General features: G+C 45.5%; 2 protein-coding genes across 2 annotated transcripts in view; one reads left to right on the top strand and one right to left on the bottom strand.

Moving 5' to 3' along the window:
• The window catches only part of ARHGEF38 (Rho guanine nucleotide exchange factor 38), a 35,935-nt gene extending 23,953 nt beyond the window's left edge, over positions 1–11,982 (bottom strand). Inside the window, exons 1-2 of the mRNA XM_064712280.1 lie at positions 11,663–11,982; positions 829–1,034 (exon numbers count right to left, since the gene is read on the bottom strand). Coding sequence (XP_064568350.1) covers positions 829–1,034; positions 11,663–11,849 — 393 coding nt within the window. The 5' untranslated portion in view covers positions 11,850–11,982. The remainder of the gene's footprint in view (positions 1–828; positions 1,035–11,662) is intronic.
• An 8,908-nt stretch (positions 11,983–20,890) lies between these two features.
• PPA2 (inorganic pyrophosphatase 2) overlaps positions 20,891–21,829 on the top strand; it is a 35,326-nt gene continuing 34,387 nt past the window's right edge. The window contains exon 1 of the mRNA XM_064710914.1: positions 20,891–21,049. Within this exon, the coding sequence (XP_064566984.1) occupies positions 20,920–21,049 (130 nt within the window). The 5' untranslated portion in view covers positions 20,891–20,919. The remainder of the gene's footprint in view (positions 21,050–21,829) is intronic.

The raw sequence follows: 21,829 nt of genomic DNA, 5'->3' as shown, positions 1-21,829 counted from the left end.
CACAAACCCTACACAAAGATTATGTGGATTAAAGTCTGTTTAAAATTATTTTTAGTCTATTTCTGCAGCAGATATAATTTGTGCAGCCTCTGTTGAATGCTAGGCCTCACAAACACGAATCTTTGTCTGGACAATCTCCTCTATTTCTAGCACCATTTTCCTACAAATTGAAATACTGTTGAGGAAAAGGTGCTCTTTGAAGTCTCAGCTGAAAAAGAAAATAGGTATCATTGGCCTAATAAGGTCTTTTCCATGAAAGGTAGTTTATGAGCCTTTTTTCTTAAACGTACCTCTTTTGTGTGAAATACAAATATCCCAAGTCCTCACTGGCCTGTCAAGCATGGTATTTATCCACTACAACTGTCTGAAAGGATGAATAAAGTTATCTTAACCACTGAATTTAACCTTGATGCAGAGGTTCATGCCATTCCAGTCTCTACTGTGGGAAAAACCTTCATTTTGAGGTACCAGTAAGCATCTGCCGTGGCACGTAACAAGGGTTATAACTGCAGAGCAGAAGGGAGAGCTGGAAGCTGCTGCTGCAGCCCATAGGCAGGGATGTAATATCCAAGCTGACCTGTGGACAAGCACCTCGATGCAGGCTTTATGCAAGTTCAGCACGAGGGTTCAGGAGCATCTCTGACCTTCTGTGCTCCTCACTGCCAGAGCCCTGACACATCACATCCCGGAGCGCTGGCTCCAGACCCGCTCCCAGCACCACGTCACCTTCCTGCTGACACTTGGGCTTGCATGGACATTGTCTGCAAGCAGAACGTGGCTGAGCTGAGACCTTGGCACCATCCCCTCATCCTCCACCCCAGCACTCACCTGCATGTTTCTCAGGGGCTGAATCACTTCCTGGATGCAGAGATCCAGGTCACTGATAAAGTCTTTCTCAGTCTGCAGGAGTTCTGCTATGATTTTCACCCTCCTGGCCATCATGCGTCGCCTGACTTCTTCTTCGTCTTCTTCTTCTTTGTCCTCCTGCAGCGGGGTGGCAGGGGTTGAGGACACCGCCTGTGGAGCCATTTTTTCTGGTAAAAAAAGGAAAAGATTTGTGAGGAATGTCATAATTCCACACGCTCATCCAGCTTGCCCTGCATGACCATGGTGGTGGACAAACAGCCATGGCGAGCAGGAAAAGAAGCACAAGAAATGGCGAACCCAAATCAGACTGAGTGTCATCCCATCTCCTTCTTGTAAAAGTGGACAGGGGTATGCCCAAGCAACTCGTCCATGTGGCATTAAGGGGATAACCCATCACCGGCTCCTCTGGTTTAGATGTTTGGTATCGGGCAGAAATTTTCTATGGAGCACAGGAGAGTCTAATTCTTGTCACACTGAAATTCCAGGATAGCTGATGCCCTTCTACTCCTTTGAAAACAGTAGTGTTCTGACATCTATTATGATTTGGAGGATGGAAAAAATGTGCTCCTGTGAAAGAAAAAGGCTGTTTACCATAAAAAAGCTTCACAATAATAACCTTTGTTCTGTACTATGTAACATTGAGTCTATTCATGGGAAATTGAGGACTGCAAGTACTGGATAACAAACTTTCAAGTGAAGACAATGTTACTAACAATGATGATGAATCTTCCAGCTCTGTTTAAAAATATTTTTTTGAAAGAGACAAAGGAATTCAAGAAGAATGCGAGAAAACCTTTAATGATCAATAGCAACCATTTCTACAAACAACATAGATCATTGGGATTAGGACATTCTTCACTGCTTTTTGGTACTTAACACCTAGGATATCTGATTTGTCTCAAATACAGGAAAATGCAAGTGACTCTTCTACGGATGGGTAATTTATATACATTACAAGACCTGCACACAACCTACTTATCTGTAATGATGGTCTTCCCACTTGCTGGTTTGTAAGCCAGCCTGCAGAGATCCATGTCAGCTCTAAAAAGGGCACTGGCAATCCATATTTTTCATTAAGAAATACACACAAAATCCAAAAACGAAACCAAAAAAGACCCAAGTCAAAGATTTCAGAGGCTATTCTGGTGTTTTTCTGCTAGTCACAAGATGGTGCAGAGTACCAACAAAGATGGACATATCATTTGGGTGCTCAAGTCTGCATCACTCAGGCTGAGCTTTGACAGCCCTGGCTTTTATTGCTCAGCAGCAAAGGATGGGAATCTCTGCTGACAATCGACTGCTACTCCTTCAAGTCAGCTTCTTGTACAGACTGTACTGAAGGAGGTAATAAAAAGCAGTATCAGGTGCTTTGCTCACTGATCACATTGCATTTACTTTAATTGATTGTTAAGGGTAAGGTCATGAGCACTCCAGTGAGCATTGAACAGTGCAACTGGCCTGTGCAACACCAGCCAAGGGGGTAGAGGAGAGCCCACAGCTGGGCCTGTGGGAGCCAAGCAGCGCTCAGGACAGAGGGCTTTGAGCCATCTGAAAACAAGAGGTGTAAAATACAATAAATCAAATATATCATCTTCACCCATACCTTCTACAATTATGCTAACCAGTGATACTCATAAAGGAAAGGTTTTTGTTAATGACTCTCCCACCAGGTTTTCAAGTGAGACTGATGTGACCACAGATATTTTTAAATAGCTGCTTTTGGGACAGCATGTCAGTCTCTACAGCACTAGTTTTAAACAATGAGGACCAAGAATCTAAACAAATCTGGGTGGGGGAATGGAAGGCAGAGGAGTAGGGGAGCTGTTTTCTCAAACATTTTTGTATTTAGATACACTTTTCAGCTTGGAGTTTTTAGCCTTGAAATTTGTGTATAACACAGGCATGAACATTTTGTCCTCGAGTTTGTACAGAGACAATGAAACGGAAACATGAAGAGAATGTCTCCCCTCTGCAAGGCCTTGGCTATCAAAAGAATTTTAGGCTTAATCTTGCACTGATGAGTTCGTGCTGCTGCAGAGCTCATCCACCAAAGGTTTTGTGTGCTGAATATTACAGACTCTGCTCTTTAGTGAGTAGGAGAGCAAAACTGGTACTAGTATCACTTCAAAGCTCCCTCAGAGAAATTTACTGGTACCAGGATCACTTCAAAGCTCCCTCAGAGAAATTTACTGCTAGGGTTGCAGAATGGAACCACCTTGCCTGCTGCTGACATGCTAAAGCAGAAGGTACTTTTTATTCTGAAAACTTACAGTATGTAACCACATTTATTAATTCACAAGGAACCATATGAACAATCCATTTCTATTTAACTTTTGCACCAAAATAATGATTTTTCTTTAGATTGAGTGTGAAACTGTTTGCATGCCTGCAACTCTGTGTGAAGAGTTCAGGGCAACTCCTGAGAAAGCACAGAGAGGAAGATCTCAGGAGTTTAGTTTTGTCTCAGACACAGATGTTATGATATCAGATGGAATTTTAAGGTAAACACGAGATGCTGTATAAAAAAACTTTCTAATCTTTATACTAGTGGCAGGGGAGGCCATTATATGAGCAAAACAAAGCCACTGTATTTCACTTCAGGCTGGAATTCACAATCCCTCGAGAGGCTGTTCTTTCAGTTTGTGTCATTAGATAGCCCTGATCAAATTTGATTCTTGAATTATGTCAGGGCTCATCTATTATCATTATTGTATAATAGATAATAATGCCGGGAAATAAAAATTATTCTCAACAGGAAGAAGTAATCATGAGAAATATCAGTTAGATGCTGTTTCCTTATAGAAAACATGTTTTTTAATAAATGTTTCCTTTAGTTAAATGTAATATAATTTTCCATTTTCACTCAATATGTTCACTTTTTCATTTCAGGCATATCTGTCTCTATAGAATGCAACAGCAAGGTCTTGAAGTGATGATTACAGCCAAAATGTATGATTTCATGTTCAGCTGATTGCTTTTGACCAGTTTGAGAACATTAGTAGTTTACTGAAATCCTTGCGGAGTAAGTGCAAGTTTAATGAATGCACAAACAGTGAGAGCATATCTGGAATATAATCAGACTCATTTATACCTGGTAATGTGTACCAGCCCTGGAACAGTTGAAGAGAGGATTAGCAGGAAAAGACATCGTTGAGGATTAACTGCTACAGTAAGAATTTGACTCATTTGTCCTCAGAGATACCAGGTATAGAAAAATGAAAAAATAGTCTATTGAATAGATTGTTAAACCATTGCATCTTAAATCCAGTTTACAAAAAACTAATTGATACTTTTACTGGACATAAGAATATAAAGTAGAAGGCAAAGTTTGTAATTAATGCTTTTGTGATGTCAACTATCTGCAGGAGTTGCCTTTCTGGAGGACATTCCTTTGGAGATGACTTAAGTTTTTCAACTGAGTATTGAAGTACATGGCTCTAGTTGCACAAAACAAGAGGTTCCTTATGTGATGACAAGGACAAAGAAGCCATATATCTTACAAAAACAATTTCTTGCAAGGGTGAAGTCTAAAGATGTCCCCCAGATGGAGACATCCCACAATGTGGTGAGAGCATGGAGGAACAGAGCTTGCAATGATACTGCATACAACAGCTCTCTTCTAAGCCCCAGGCAGGTACTGGGGGACTGTTCCAATCTGCTTAAAGGGAGGACAGGCAGGTTTGCCTTAATCTACAACTGCAGAAAGGAACCAGGCTCAAAACATACCTGAAAGTGAGATTAAAATATAAACGACGTTAAATGTTGGGATCCAGAGCGATAACGCGGCTTTATTTTTCATAAAAGCGGGAAGAAAGAGAGAAAAGCAGAAGAGTAGGAGAATGCCAGATTAATTACAAGAAGCACAGGAAAGGGGTTACCACCGCCATGGGTCCAGCGCTGGCTGACAGGGTGCGATGGGGGCGATCCGTGCGGGTGCAGGGGGTCCTTCTCCGGTGAGGCCTCTCCCAGAGGGGCCCAGGGACCCAGCAAGGGAGCAGCGCCACAGCAGCAGGACCAGACCGGGATGGGGAGCATGGGCAGCCTCATTGGAGCAGCCAGGACAGCACAGACAGCAAAGCTTCCAGCACGGGGTAGATGTTTGCAGCACAGCCCCCAGTGACAGCTTAGGCGTTTGCTTTTTTTAGAGGGTTTTGAAAGAGGCAATGGTCACATCCACTTCACAAAGTTCATTGGCTGGCTCCCTGCTGTATCAAAAAGTTTGCTGCTTGCTCGCTTAATGTATCAAAAGTTTGCTGCTCGCTGCTCTGCTGTAACAAAAGTCTGCTGCTTGCTTAATGTATCAACTAAAAGCTCTATGAATAACTTTCAATAGGATGCCTCATTTTCTAAAATAAAGTAGTTTCTAAAGTTTTTGTTAAAGGTAACATAATACTTTAATTTTCAAACCTTAATCTTAGAAGATGTAATGGAGAAACATTCCTTACATTTTACTCGTTCACTACAGGGACCCACAGCAAGGGACTGGAGGACCAGCCATAGCAGGGCTGCAAGATCTCTGTGCATAAATCTCCCTGGTTTTCCTGCCTGGACAGTGAGCAGCTCCAAGAGTTCTGTTCTATCCATCCTTCCTCACAGGTAAGATGCTCTGAACGGATATTACATTTGCTCTTGGTGTGGGGACCCAGATTTCTCCCCATCCAGTTCTTTCCATGTGGAACCAGAGGAACTAGCACAGAATACAGGAACAAGTACAGTGATGCTGGTGTGTGGAGTGAGTTACAGACCTTTTTGTTACCTAGGCAGCAATTGAAAGATGCCAAAGGAACGTGAGTTCTGCACTCACACTGTGCAGATACAAGGATTTTGCCTGGCACAAGGGACTGGTGAAGGCAGAAGTTATCAAGGTATAACAAACAAATTACAAATGACTGTGTTTTCACATGTTAAACATGAGTTTTGTATCACCCTGGATAAATTATTCCTCTGTGAAAGCAAGTCCTCAGATAGCCTTTACCCTCAGATAACCTAGCAATTACACAAGGGAATGTACACCGACTTTTATCAGCTGGATTTGGGAATGAAATGCAGGCAGCCAAGTCCAGAGCTGTGGCAGCTTTCCTCTCCTTCCTCATGCTGTCGCTCTGGCTCTGTTTTCTACATGCCTGCATCCACTGCAGGAGCTGGGAAGGCTGCAGGACACTGAGACACTGGGATCCATGGGAGTGAGGGAGCCTGAAACAGGACAGGCAGGGGGGAAATATGGAGTGTGACTCTATGTGCAGATGAAGTGCATCACGTTAGATAACACACCTGAGTTTTACTCCAGATGCCCCTCCCTTTGTGAGGGACCACATGGGGTGTCCTTACAGTTCCCACCAGAGTTCTTACAGTGCAGCAATATGGTGCAAACATGTTGGAAATTAGGCCACTGAAGACCAAGTGGGGCACTGAAATGGAAAAATATTGGGAGAGACTTGAGGAAAACCTTTCTTTTTTCTTTTACTGAGAGACTCATGACAGCAGCATTGTTCAGGAGCGGGTTTGCTGTGCGCAGGCTGTGAGTAACACATGCAAAAAGCCCCTTTTCTGAACCCAGGAAGAAAACACTGCAGGACCAGGATGACCTTGAACCCGTATTCCTGGGCAACAGGTTTGCTTATAAAACCTGCATCAGAGACTTCCATGCAATTAGGTCATCCAATCTTTGATCATTTTTCTGTTCCATAAGGTAGAGAGAGTATTTACATTTAATGTGCAGGTTCTTTCTTCAATTCCTTGACAGCAGACCGCTCTAATTATGTGTGTGCTGACAGGACTACAGAGAGCTCCCATGTGACCGTGGTGCAAGGGAAGAAAGCTTATCATCAGATGACAGAAGAATGCCCTTATTGTTAGCTCCAATACTTACAAATAAACCTTCCCAGGGTGTCACACACCCGTAAAAGTACACCACCCCTGTGGCACTGAGCTAATATGTTAACAGAGGAAGGGCTGTACCTGAACTGCTCCCTCCAGGACACAAGCACCTCAGGATTTGGCGTGGATTAGCTGCATGAACTGTGGCCCACAAAGCAAAGTATCCCAATTAATAAAATGTTTGCTAATATGCTCAGAGGAGGATCCATAACTCTCCCTGTGTCCCAGTCTTCCCTTCGGCTGCAGTTTCCAATTCTACTCTCAGCTCCTAAGAGTCCTCAGCCCCAGCAGGGCTTGGCTGTGCTAAGTGCTGTGCAAACACTGCGGCACAAAATGGATTCTGCTCTGAAAAGATGGGCTCACTTCCCTGACAGACACTGCAATAAGCTCAAGGAATAACTTCAGCTTTATTGCAGCACAAGTTAACAGAATTAGATCCCCCAAGCCTAAATTTGCATGGGAGAAAATAGAAGTATTTGTTAGATCATGACTTCTCATCCCAGGACACAGGGGGGAGACTTTTCATCAAGCCATCTCCTGCATGTCAGGAAATAACCTGAAATTTTACTCCTTACTGTACTTTAGCAAGCCAGCCGCTCCACGGATCAATACATCCTGCAGTGAAATAAGATATTATCTGCATTGTAGTCCACAGAAAGCCAGCACAAAGCAAATAAGGAACTGGGGAGTGGCACAGGGAATCTTTACACCTGGTGGGAGGTGCAAGAACATGACAGCACGGGCAGCCCATGCAGGAAGGGGTGGTGTGTTCTGCAAGCAGGGAGAAGGATGGGATAAAGAAAGGTGCCCTGCCTGAGATGGAGCAAGGGTGGCTGGGCTTTTGTACTCCAAGGGATAGTAGCTTTCCAAGAATTTGTATAATTTTGCTGGCTTCTGCATCACCTGGTGCAGAATATCTGGTGTTAGTTATTTCTCATAACTACATTAGACAGAGAAGACACACAGCATCCAGGGTTCAGACATGAGCTCTGAGGCGGTGTATTGTGGTAGCTGTGTGATTTGAATCACCAATACAGGTATGTCCCTGATGCATTTCAAATTGAAGTGTGTGCAAATCACTTACCAGGGCAGTTGACCCGTTCACAACCAAAGTTGTAAGGGAGTTAATATGTAATAATTTGTAAGACAAGGTGCTTTTTTGAGACATTAATTGTTTTGCTGAGCACTGAAAATATGATCTCTGATTCCTTCAGGAAACTCACCGCTTTCAATAGCTCATTTTTCACAGCAAGCACAAGTTTGGCATATAATTATTAACAAAAAAACAGCAACCTGCCCAAAACTTAACAGACAATGAACTATGCCTCAAATGCCTTTTCATGGTGTGCCCTTTTTAGTTAATAGCATCTATCCCCATGACACACTGTATGCTAATCTGCCCTGATCTTGCAAACATTTGTGTGCCAATAACTGCACCAAGCAAACCCCTTTTATCAAAATACACAGGTACTCACAGAATGGAAGCTTTGGGTTAATTCAAAGACTGATCCCAACATTCATACAATACATAAATATTAATATAGTTACTTTTAAAGCTGCTACTGATGGATTTTCACTTTAGAAAAGATAACTCATACCAGCTAACCAGCTATAGATAATACATTTGAAAGTAGAGATGCTAAATATCACTTTTTGTTTTGCAACTTCTTCATTCCTCTTGAAAGAACATACTTGCTGAATTTTCTAGTGAATGTAGAGCAGAGCAATGAATAGAAATGTCACAGGAGCTCTGCCTTAGCTCTTATAATGATCCTTGATATTATTTCTGCATCTCCACCACCGAGGCTAGTGAATATACCTTCCTTAACCCCATTCTTCCCTCTTCAGAAGAGCAATGTCCAGTTGATGGAAGAAATATATATGGCCTGATCAAGGTATTCCTGGACTCTTCCAAGTATGCAAATTTAATCTGAGCTCTAAATGACTGCATGGTTTTATCATGAAACTGGCATTTGATGGCAATCACCTTATTTCCCCCTATCTAAAATGGGGCTGGCAGGCATTTGGTTATCTCACAGGATGAGCTGAAGTACAAGCACGAATGCTTGCCAAGCTCCTTGAGAATATAATAGTTACTTTGCATCTTATTTCCTTTTTAAAAGAGTAAAGTCAGGAAATGTTGCACGGCCATTCACACCAGATAAGCTATTGAATAGATGCACCATCTATAGTCATTAACCATGAAAATGCTTTCTTGTGTCTTAACCAATCCTTAATTTTAAAGTGAAAAACACTTGCAGAAGTTTCCACCTTTGGCAATGCTATTGTGCACTGCTGTTTGTAGAATGACAGAACAAACCACCTCGATTACCCTGGAGATCTAGAGTGAGAAAGTCTCCTTCTCACTCTTCATAGAAAACATTGGTCTACTGCGTAAAACAAAACTTAAAAAGAAATCCAAGCGCAGAAATTGAATTCTTAGGAGTTTTTATGTGTGACTGCTTTCTCTCTTGGGCTTTTTGTTTTGTTTTCTTCACAGGCTTTTATTTGGGAGCCTCTATTTCCACCACACTGAGCTGCATTTTGAGCATATACTCCAGAGCTGCTGGGAATGGCTGTGGAGGAACAGCCCGGTTCCTTCTCAGGGGAACCCTCAGAGTCTGCAGGGCCTGGAAGGGACCGGGAGGCGCCTCACGCCTGCCCTTCACCCTGCACAAATGAACGGCGATGCTGATGCAAAGGCACCGTGGCCCCTGAGCTCTGCCTAGGCTGCCAGCCACCGGCACAGAGCAGGGTCCTGCAGCCCCTGTGGAAACCCGTCCCACTCATGGGAGATTTCCTTCTGCAGCGCTTGCTGCTGTTGCATCCCTGTGTCTTACACGTCCTTGTCTGCGCTAATACCTACCCCAGGTCTGCAGATTGTGTGTTAGAGAACATATTAACAGGAGCCAATAGAAGGGAGAGGCAACTAAACACAGAGCTTTTCCCACAATTCCTGTTGGAAGCAAGTGCAAGTTCCCATTTGTATCTTTTTACAAAGCGTTTACCACTCTAGGGTGATCAGAAAGTCCCGACTGGGTAACACACACCAGAAATGCTGTCACCAACAGAGCTGCTGGTTTTCTTAACAAGAATGGAAAACTCAAAAGCTTTGTGCCAACAAAACCACTTCCTTGCTGTAAGCTGCTTTGCATCCCAGTGCTAGGAGAAAAGTGCAGAACACAAAGGTGTCCAGCCACAGCACAGCGTCAGTGTTGGCAGGCAGCACATTAGGTCCGGGATCCGTGATCCTTATCAGATTCAGGCACATCTTCCTCAAAAAAATTTGATCCAGGCCAGGCCTGGGCACATAACTGCAATTCCATGGCAAGTGCAAATATACTTTATAGGAATTTCTACTGCCTTTGTATTTTCACTCTGAGGACAGGCAACTTCTAATCCAACGCAAAGCCTGCAGGTACATTTTTAACCCAACACTGTTTTTCTCAAACAAACGGAGGCAAACAGAGTGAGCTGATACCAGCCCGTGCTTTGCAATAGGCGGCCGTGGCAGTCCCAGCATGTGGCAGGAGCTGTAAAGCTGGATTTACTGTCTCCTTGGACTGCTGCCATAAACATAACCTCAGCTCTGCCATGACTTCCTGCCCTTCCCCACCTCCTCGCCTTCAGATTTTAAACAGGAGACATCCATGGCTTGAACGCGGCTGACACAGGACAGAAAGATTTCACACCTTTTTGCTGGACACTTCTCTGATAACCTTGACCTCACCTGGCCAACCCCCCATTTAGGAGTTAAAATCTGCTGTCTTGATGGGATTTGTGCCATGAGTTTGCCACAGCCATCCGTGCCCTGAAACACCCTTGCCAGATTCCTGAATCGTGGGCCTGACCTATCTGAGTATTTTTCACCTTCTCATTGATTAACTATCATGAGGAGGGAAGAGCACAATTGATGAACCTCTCTGTTTCAGCATATGCAGTCCCCATAGAAAACCTATTATTTTCAGGCTTATTATTTTATTTTCTGCTTTTATTGTCTCTCTGAAGCAATGCTACTTCCTAATTAAGTGCATCAAAACCACAATACAGCAATCCAAAGTATTTTTCTATTTTATTTCCTCATAAAGTATTATGGTTGCAAGAATGACTGCCACTAAGCAGTTATAGCACTATTAGTAATACACACTTATAGTATAATAATACTCAAACCCCGTTGTTCAAGACCCTGGAAACCCACAGAAATTCATCAGCTGGTGTTCCAGAGCACTCCCAGAAATTGCTATTCACATTCTTCATGCTTTTCCTCAATTTGTGGCATCACATTTAATTTTTGATTGACAAACCCAGTACTGACATACTTTACTACAATTTGTGTTCCACATGCAATTTGGTTATTTGAAAAGCAGCTCTCTCCATAATCACAGAATGGTATAATTTTCATCAGTATATCCATCTGAACATGTATTTGGACATACTTTAGTTCAGGCTTGTACAATCTACGCAACAGTTTATAGACCACAATATTTTTAATTGAGAAAAAAATAAAAAGTCCTTGATGCTTCTAATGACTTGGCACATACCCTGCTTAATGCGACAGCCAAAGACAGAGAGGATGGAGCCATCCTATTTTCACATTACTGTTTGTGTTGCAAATACATTCTGGTGAATGAGAAAGGTTTTGGTTGCATACAAGTTTTGCAGGCACTCACCAAAACCTTCAATTATATTTTGTGTCCCGTCTACAAAACACCATTTAGAAAAATTAGGGGAAACATGTCACAGCCTGGAGGTGGGGGGCAAGGCTGAGAGGGGTCATTGCTCATTCCCATGTGGGTGTGTGGGGGCAGAGCCTGCCATTCCCTTCTTTATCTGAAGGCTGCAGCCTGGAGGGCACGGAGACACCAGCCCAGCTCAGAGCATCCCTGGCAGCAGAGCACCGAACAAGCTTCCCCAGTACCTTGCAATTTCTGGCTGTACTCTGTCCTGTCGGACTGACTCCTCCTCAGGTTGCCGTGGTCCCCGGCGGTGGTGCTGCTCTCCACCACGGGCTCCGTCCTCCTCCTCTGCCCCAGGTACAGCTTGTTCCTTAGCAGGGTCAAATTCCTCAGCCTTCCCCCGGTGCCTTCCTTCCCCGGACAGTCCATGCTCGCCCCGGACAGCCTTGCGTGCTGCTGCTGCTGCTGGTGGAGGGGGACAATAGCTCGATATCCAGAGAAGCGACCCCCTTGCCCAGGTGAAGGCCGGCTGCTTTGGGCTTGGGTTTGCAGCAGGGCTCGCCAGGCTCCGCAGGGCCCCGGGCTCAGCCCTGCCACCTGTGCCGGAGCAGCTCCACCCCCGGGAAGCTGCCGCCCCGGGCAGCGTTTGCATTCACCTGCCCTGTGTGCAACGCGCCTGGCGGGGCCGCTTTCGGAGCCAGCCCCAAACCGCAGCCATTCCCCGGCCCTCTCCCTGCTGCAGGGCACGCTGCTCACCGCGCCGCAGGGCCCGGGGTGCCGGCACCGAGGAGCGGGAATTGCCTCCTCCCGGCTCTGGCAGGGAGATGCCCGAGCGTGGCACGGCAGAGCCCTTCCCGCTCTGCACTGCCGGGCAGGTGGAAGCGGACAGCAAGGCAGTGGGAAGGGGAGGCCAGCCACCCACTCGGCCCTCGCTCCCCGGCTCCTTGCCGGGGATCAAGTTGTATCTGCCAGTCTCCTGACCCCACTGAGGGGTGTAGCTTTTGGGCTGTAAACTCCGGATCTACAGGTTTGAAAGGCGACCAGTCCCCCAGGACAATGAAGGAAAGGGCTGAGAAGGACATGAAAGCCCCTCCGGGTGGGAGGAAGCAGCGTGGAGCTGATGCTTGTCTCAAACAAGCTCTGTCCCGCTCTACACTATGCACAGAGGGGCCAAAGTGAAAGCCTGCCAAGGACCTGCGAAGGTGAACGACACCACAGCCAACCACCAGGCTGTGATAGCCAGGGGAGTGGACACCAAAACACCTGCTCGTAATACCTCTGGATTAGCCTCTGGAAGAGATCTTATTATCCTGTCTGTTAGCAATGGCCTCTGGCACACATGCACTGTCTAGTGATCCTCTGTAGTGCCAGTCTAATCAAGCTCATGTCAAAACAGCAGGAGTTGCTGGCATCTAAGCTTGGACCGGACTTATCCCGGGAAGAGCCCCAACAGCCATCAGTAGCAATCACTGCTGCTGCTGTGATACCCAACCCTGCAGCCCTGGCTGCTGTAGGAAATGCCTGGTGGGAGCCCCGTGGTGCAGCCTAATCGGTGTCAGTCTCACGCACAATTATTGCCACAGCATCTGCCAGGGGACACAACAAATGTCCTCTGACAGAGGCTGGCAGAGCGTTTGGCTTTAGCACTGCCACGCTGTGTCCCTGAAGGACTGTCTAGTAAAAAACAAGCTGGGATGAGACGCAGTAGTGTAACCTCATTTCCAAGTTTTGTTTTTCTTTACAAAACGGGTCCTGTAATGCAATCTTCTCATCAAAGCCCTTCATTTCTACCCAGTAGTGAAAATAAGAGGTTATGAAACTGTTAAGCAATAAACTACGTCAAATTGCAGCACCAGGCCAGTGCTGCACAGAGTGTCCAGCCCAAACACAGCCTGGCAGAGGAATAAAGTGGTGAGGGGAATACTGGGAAGACTTTGTGCTCACACAGAGAAGTCACATATTACATAGGCAATCCATGTGTTACGTCTTGCCTCCTCTTTGCTATTTCCCAAGAAACTCTTTATTCTGCAAGTCAGACCACAAAAGTTCCTTGAAAGGCAAAGTAGTGGTGACAGCAGGGAGAGGCGTAGGCAGGGACAGACTGGTGACACACTTGTTACAAGCATCAAAGCTCTACCAAGAAGTAGTACACAGACTAAAGCAGGAGTTAGGGAAATCAATCAGACAATTTCCTTACACTGGGGACTTTGGGAGGAGCTTTTACTTGAAGCAATAGCTTGGTATTCATTGAGGGTGGTAAAACCGGTTTAAACAGTCATCACCCTGACTGCCCCCCTTCCCCAGATGAATTTGTTCCCATTATTGCTGCAGGGTGTAAACACACGCATTTGAGATGAGATGGAGGAACTGATCTGGCAGAAAACTCCTTCCCTCGCCCCTTTTCCCTGGGCTATTTTCCATCAGGATCTGTGCTTCTGATTAGTTCCTCATCCAGCTAAGGAAGCAGTTGCGGCAGCATGAGGCAGGGGATGACGCAGGGCACATATGAGCAGCTGTGGGTAGGGCTGATAGTTGCTTAGGCCAGAATTACCCAGAGAAGCTATCTCTCCCCACCAGGATTTCAGTGCCATACTTCTCAGAAAACAGAGGTCCCATCATTTTAGATTAGATTTCCTTATATTTATTTAAATTCAAATGGTTTGGGGGAGAACTGGGCAATGTATCTTGGCTGGGTGAAGGTGGAAGAACAAACTTAATAGATTTCTTGGCATTGTAAGTTCTGGCACATGTGCAGAGTTACAGCCAAGACAGGACATAGTAAAGTTTGCTCAGGTGTTTATTACGACAGCAATCTCCCCACATGCAAAAGTTGTCTTCCTCTTCCTCTTCAATTCAGTCACAAGGGGTAAAAAAGTATGTGTTCATTCAGCAACAAAACTGTTAAGGGAAAAGCCAGCGGTAGTTGCTGCTGCTGTTGTACTTGGAATGGTTTACATGGCTTTAGCCAGCAGCATTGTTTTGGAGAAAGCCAGGAGCCCAAAGCAGGCCTACACCACAGTTTAGAATGTAGGTAAGAACTTATTTCAACTTTAAAATATCTCCTCTGTGCCACCCAACACAGGAAAGGCTGAAAATACCATATCTTCTGTGATACTCCAAATGAGTGGGACATGCTCAGGACTGGTGGCTTCTCCATCCCCTTTGGAGAGAGGGAGATTTGAGAGACAACCGGGTGTATCCATCATCCCATTAAATCCCATCACAGATTTACAGCAGTGGGCTATGCCCGTGCAATCAGCAGAGGGATTACATAAAAACAATCAGATGTGCTTTTGAGCAAGACCCCCTAAAAACTCCTATTACTGTTTGCTGATCTTTACTGACTATAACAAAATGCCACAGAAAGCATGGGTCAGAACTATGTGTGAAGCATTAGCTGCCACTCACAACAGTAGGAGCAACCCTCTCTTAATTTCAAATTATTCCTGCTCTCTTCTGGCCCCATTAGCAACTGATGGGAAAACAGTACTAAAGTCACTAATCCATAAGACAAGAGGAATATATAGTATCCACGTGGACAAGATGCGCTTTTTCAATGAATGTGGAAATCTCTTACTACTTTGTTATGCTCAGTTCCACAGGGCAAACTGGAATCCAGTTGATGCAAACACTCACAGGAGTTATTTGCATGGAAGCCACCCTGCTTAAGAAACAGAACAGGTGCTGGTGTCAACACAGAAAATATTGGCATTGTGTTCCCCAGCAACTGTATTGGCCACATACAAGAGCTGATTGTTGTATGGTCAATGCCAACCTTTATCTCAGTCCTGAGCTATAAATGAACCAGAAGCGCCATAAAGACTGATGGCCATTAAGTAAGCAAACAGTTATTTGTTTTCTTGTCATACCTCACAGCTGTTACAGATTTCTTTATAACTCAGGATCCCAGAACTTATAGAAAAAATACTGGTGTGGGTAGACTGCCATGCCTGTTCCTTTTGAGTGGATACATAGATCACTGCTGGAGTCCTATGGCAATGGCATGGGATTGGCATTTACAAGTTTGCTCACTGCAATGGCCAGCACACACACCAAGGAAAAGAAAGTCACAGTCAGAGAGACTGAGAGTGACTTTGCCAGTTTCACCTATGTAAAAAGATCACATTTGACAGGCAGTGGAGAAGAAGAAATGTACCATGGTGCTGCTGCAGAAAGCTGTCCTACCTTCCCCACCGGTGGAGCATGACAGCAGAGAGTGCAGATGTCTCTGTAGCTCCCCATCTCCATATAGAGAAGCCTCAGTGCAAATAAAAGCAAGCCTGTACCTTGTCACTCAGCCTGCATGCACGTGTCATAGCAAAGATGTCTTCTGAGGGACAAAACATGGAGGCTTTGATAAGAACAATCCTGTGTAAGGCCCATGGAGGACTTTGAGCACAGGAAAGTGGCTGGTACGTACACTCTACCTGTTTGCAACAGTGCTGGTAAGATAAGAACAGCATGACAGGTGAGGAAAAAAGCAATAAAAAGATAAGGCTTAGGGACAGGTAAAACTGGAGTCTACATGCTGATTTTTCGCAATGAATGAATCAAAATTACTTTGAAATATACATAGGAAAAAACTTCAAACACCTTTCAATAGTAGAAAAAGAGAAAAAAGCCTGTCTTGTAGGTGAAAAGTTATTTAGTGTGGCAGTCTCACCTTCACTCCTACTGTTGATCTTGCCAGACTGGTGATTCCTGTAGAGAAACAGGTCTTTAGAAGTAAGTGCACAGTGATAATTTCTTTTAGCCCTGTCTACAGTGTTTCTTGTCTAAATATTTGTAGGAAAAATTCATAAAGTACATGCCTGCTGGGGCTGAGGCTAGGCTGTGGATATTTCTAAGAAGGGATGGCTCAACCTTTCAAGATATGCAATTTATCTCCTCTGACTGCTGTGATGCTTTCTTACTCCAAACAAAGCCTCTGCTCCAGTTTACACACACAAAAGGCTGACGTGTTTTCTGCCTACAGAGGGGGACCCATCTCTCAAATTGAAACACCTGCCAGAGAGGAGAAGGGATGCTGAGAAAAGCGTCGGCAGGGCTTGGATTGTCCTTGCAGCGCTGTGGATCTGTCACTGTCCAGCCAGGGCTTTGTGTAGGTCTGATAGGCTTGGAGCTGGGCCAGCTCCCAAAGGGGGACATCTAAGGGCAGGGCTGCTTTGAAAGGGCTGGGAGGTGAGAAGGAGAGAGAGCTTGCCAGGAAACCGAGCAGCCCTTTGAATTCTTCAGTGTTAGAGCCGTGTAATTTTCTAAGGAAAATAACCTGACTCTGTTGATCAAGTAGATGGCACTGTGATATCAAAGCTAATGAGGAAAGACAAGCAAGAGAGCGAGGCACAGGTAAAAGAACAGAAAGATGATTCTTCATTACTGGTGTGTTTCAATGTAAAATAAGAGGGCATAGAAATTACCAAGATGAAATATTTTCTGTGGAATTCTTTGAGAACCTTATGTCTGGCAATTCACAAATCAAGAGAGGAATGGAACCTAAAAATGGACCATCATGAGCAAATGGAAAGATTTTCCTTCTAGGTCTCTATTTTGAATCATTATAGATTTAGAGCTTCACACTAAAATTTTATATTTCCAGACAGTATTTTTATAGCTGAACTGGAGCCTTTCTTTTCTTTTTCTCTATGTTCCTGTTTGTGCTCATTTGTGAAATAATGAATGAAAGAATGAACCAGAGAGAATACTATTTGGTGATTTTTGTTTTGTGATGGAGGAGTTGCCTTGGAGTAACAAAGAGTCTTAAAAAAAATTAAGCTTCAGTTCATACCCAGAAACAAGTTTAATGGGAGTTAGGATCGGCTGAAAATCCTTGGTTCACAGAGCTTAAAATTAACTCAGTACAGATGCCTAGGAGGGAAGAAATGGACATATCTGACAAAACTAGAGTCAGTCGTGGTGTCCTGGCCTCTTGATAGGCAAATCAGTTTCTAGGCAGAGGTCCAGAGAAGTGTGGCAAGCAAACCTAACACACTTCACAGGGGAGCCTGACAAAAAGCATGGTTAAAAAGAAACAAACAGCTTAGACAAAACAGCTCAGACAAACAATTTATTCGGGGGGAAAAAAGGGTGTAAACTTAAAATCTTCCTAACAGTAATGAGTATTATGACTAAACCCAAATTTTGCATAAATACAGAAGATCAGTCTCTTTAAACCAGTTGGGTTACAGAAGTGACTTCATTGCTGCAAAACAAGAGTTCACAGTCTGACCCAAAGTATTTAGTGTCTTTGGGATTGGAGCCTCTGTTCTTATTCACATTGAGATGGAAAGTAGTGTAACCTGATAAACCTAATTCTAGTTACTGAAATACACAATGATTCCTTTCAGTAAGATGACTGCAGTCTTTTACTGCCATCAGGCATCCATCAGTGAGCAATATACAAATCCATATGTGACTTGGCTGCTTGTAGACATCCTCTCTAGACATCCTCTGCGAAATCCAGCTGTGCCAATGAAAGAGGTCACCCACTCCAATGATTTGTCATCCTTCTCCTGCTGAGGGCTCAGTGCAAAGATCTGCAGGAGTTGTTCATGGCCCTGAACTTGCTTTGGCTGAAAAGCAGCCTGGATAACTTAGCCCAAAGTCACTAAACTGCCTCAGCTAGCCTTGCCTGGCTTGATCTGCCCTAGGGAGCACTGGATCCAGCTGATCCATTGGCTGGTGAGGCAGTGAGCACTGGTTCCAGCTGACCCATTGGCAGGTGGGGCAGTGAGCATTGGTTCCAGCTGACCCATTGGCAGGTGGGGGAGGTGGTGCTGGCTGAATGAGAGAGCACTGGCCAGCAGGCCCAGGGAGTGACCTGTTCCACCGAGGTGGCTGGGCAGGCAGGGAGGAATCCTGGCTGTAATTTCTGCATACAGGTAGCAGCAAAACAGAAGGCTGGCAGGAATTGATTCCTTCAGATTAACGGTCTTACAAGCCATGGAGATAGAACTTCTATTACAGCAAAATTTAATGATAATGATGTGATCACCAGCCAAGAGCAAATGCACTGAAATAGCACGTAGTCGTACTAATGAAATTCTTCAAAGCTTTATTAGGTGAAAAGATGAAAATTATTTTCCTTCAGGAGGATGGGTTTCCTTAAATTAAAATATAGATAATATTTTCTGCATTTAATTTGCACAGCATTTTAATGGGCAAAACATTAATTTTAAAATATTTATGTGTGTATATACAAATTTATCTAAAATCCATGTAAATGTACACTGCAGAGTACAAACTTTTAAAATAAGGACGTCCTTCAGGCTTAGATGGTTATATTGCTGCTGAGTTTTTGCTATCCTCCAGTGGCATTTTGCTGGAATGAGATTCACCCCTGTGCAGAGGGCAAGCATAAAACCTAAGCACCATGTAAGTTCTACTTAAGTCTTAAGGACCTGGCTCTAATTCCATTGAAATAAATAGAAATATTTTCATTGTTTTTCAGCAGGAGCTGTTACAAGGTTGTTGAACAGGATCAGTCATATAAATGCTTTTTGCTAGCCCAATTGGAATGATATGCAAGGAGCTAGATGTAAAACACTTGGGAATGAATGTGAAAAAATCCCTAGGCAGTAAAAGACTTGGTAATTCTGGAGAATTTGCTCAAGGTAAACACTGGAACCAAAACATTGATTTGAAGGATGGTAGGTAAACTTATTCCAACCAGGGAGCTGGTCTTACCCAAACATGACTTGAGGAGTATTGGTGTATTTCAGCTGTATTCTGTGAAATATAATGCACAATACTGAAAAATACAATCAAACCTATTTAAAGGATTAATATTTCTGCAGCACTAGGATAATTTTGGATACCTTAGAGTACTAAAGCATCACTCTGCTCTGGTAGCATTAGCAGGGTGTCAGTGTGGTTTTCTGCTGTATCATCTACCCTTGCTAGGTAACATGATAGCATTTATTTATGCATCTAAACAGTGCCTGCACAGAAACTCGTTTATATTTAATAAATTCTAAGTGCTTCACAGCTGATTTCCCATTACTGATGAGGGAGTTTTAGGTAAGACCATGTTCACAACACAAGGCAAAGGAGAACTCTGTGCTCAGACTTTGTGCATCTTACCAGGACTCCTGGACACTGCAGTGTGTTTCACTTTTCAGCTTGTAGAGGAGAATAAATATGAATTGGACTCCTACTAGAATAACCTTACACCCATCTGTCAGCCTTGCAAGTGTAAAAAAATCCTGTGTGTGTTCTCTGTAAGTGATTTGTAAAGGCTCTGACTTTATATAAATGAAGTTCAGATTCCTCAGAACTAAGCAGATGCGGAATTCTAGGCCTGTGGCATGTGTTTCCTTTTAACCATGCTCATTTCAGCAGCAGGCCAACTCAAAGAAAGCACATAGTGGATTTTATTATAATAGAAAAAAAAAGTTATATAGGTTTTTCCTTTTTTTTTAATTACACCACATGAAAAACATTGTTTGCCCTCTAGACAAACTTAAAAGACTTAGAACTACAGAGAGCTACTGGTATCTGAGGAGCACCTAGAAGAAAGATGGAGAGGCACTTCTTACATGAGTATGATGGGACAAGGGGGAATGGCTTCAGACTGAAAGAGAGTATGTCTAGGATTAGATATAATAAAGAAATTCTTTACCGTGAGAGATACAATGGAACAGGTTGCCCAGAGAGGTTGTGGATGCCCCATCCCTGGAAATGTTCATTGCCAGGTTGGATGGAGCTCTGAGCAACCTGGTCTGCTAAAAGGTGTCCTTGTCCATGGCAGAGAGGAACTACATGATCTTTAAGGACTCTTCCCCACAGACCTATGATTCTATGAAGAATTTCACCCCTACATGTTCAATTCAGGGGATTACCCCTGAAAACTTTGCATTTGGTGAACTCAGATGCCAACTCCTCTGATGAAATATGAAGTACTATTTTGTAGCTTCTGCAGAAGTGGGGAATGGCCCTGCAAAATTGCCTCTCTGCTCTCCTGGAGATGCCTATCGTCACAAATGCAGCAAGCCAGAGCCTTCTTGTGATGGGAAATCGACACACTAGAATACAGCTCCATCAAGGATCCAGAGCACCGACACATTTCAGAGGTGTGTATGGGGAAACAGTAGTGAGGCTATGATGAAAATCGGCTCTAATGTAAGTTCAGTGCGACTTCCCGTGTGTCAGTTTCTGCTCGCTCCCTCGCGTCCCAGCGCTTGAGCCTGGCTCCATGCTCTCGGCATCCCCCTTTGTGGCAGCGCTGGCGGCCTGCGAGCACCCAGCCTGGGCACACCCGAGCTACCGCCTGCGACAGCTTGCCTGCCTCCCGCTGCGGTCACCTACCGCCTCAAGGAGGGGCTGCCTTTCCTCACTATTAATTTCAAGCCGATGGAGCCCTCTCTGAGGCTGAGCAGCCCCAGCCTGTCTCTTTCCCCGCAGCGCTGCCCTGGGCCCGGCCGGGGCCGCAGCAGGCGGGGCAGGGCCGGCGCGGCGGCGGCCGCAGGAAGGGGAGGGAAGGCGGCGCGCGGCCGCCGCCATCATGCGGGCGCCGCCGGGGCTGTCGCTGCTGCTGCTGGCGGCGCGGGGGTGGGGGCGCCTGGGCGCCATGTCCCGCTACAGCACGGAACAGCGGGGCCGGCCCAACTCGCCCGACTACCGCCTCTACTTTAGTAAGTAGCAGTCCCCGGACTCCATAAACGCTTTCCTTCCCCGGCCCGCGGGGCGCACGGAGCTGGCGGCGGCAGCTCCCCGCTCCCGCGGCGGCTCCTCGGGCTGGCTGAGGTATCGCCCCCGAGCCTTCCCACCGCTGCAGGGGGAGAGCGGTGGTTTTGTAGAGAGTGAGGGCAGATCCTGTAGACACCCCGCCTTTTGGAGGGGATGCTGGGCCGGCTCAGCCCCGGCCCGGCCGTGCCCTTGCCGAGCCCCGGAGGGCGCCGGGGGGGAAGCGGTGCTGTGATGCTGCGTAGCGCAGCCTGGCCGCGGGGCCTGTGGCATCCCAGGGCCAGCCGTGAGAGGCTCTGGGGTGTGGCAGCCCAGCCTGTCCCTGGTGAGCAGGGCAGCCCTCCCTCCCACCAGACACGTCACCGAGGCAGGAGGCTGGCATCCAGATCGTGGGGCTCCAGCGCCGAGCGGGGCATGCGAGCGGCAGTGCGAGGGCACGGGCAGGGCTCCAGGAGGCGTCTCAAGACCCAGCGAGAGCTGAGGGTGTGCCGCGCTCAGTATTACGCATTTTCGTAACAGTGTTGTCTTGTTGGCGTGCCAGTCCTATCGCAGTGGGTTTGTACGTTTCTGGTCCATTGACCTATAGTCAACTCTGACGTCTGCTGGTGTGGGAGAAGCGGAGGCAGCGTGTGCCCGCTTGGCAGCACTGCCAGAGCTCCCTTGTGCTCATTCATGGGGCTGCCAGTGCAGGAGATCGTCTAGAGAAAGTCACTTTATTTGGTGGGAAT

The sequence above is a fragment of the Zonotrichia leucophrys genome, chromosome 4, assembly GCF_028769735.1.
Source record: "Zonotrichia leucophrys gambelii isolate GWCS_2022_RI chromosome 4, RI_Zleu_2.0, whole genome shotgun sequence".
NCBI lineage: Eukaryota > Metazoa > Chordata > Aves > Passeriformes > Passerellidae > Zonotrichia > Zonotrichia leucophrys.
The sequence above is the reverse complement of the archived record's forward strand: the minus strand, read 5'-3'. Positions and strand labels throughout refer to the sequence as shown.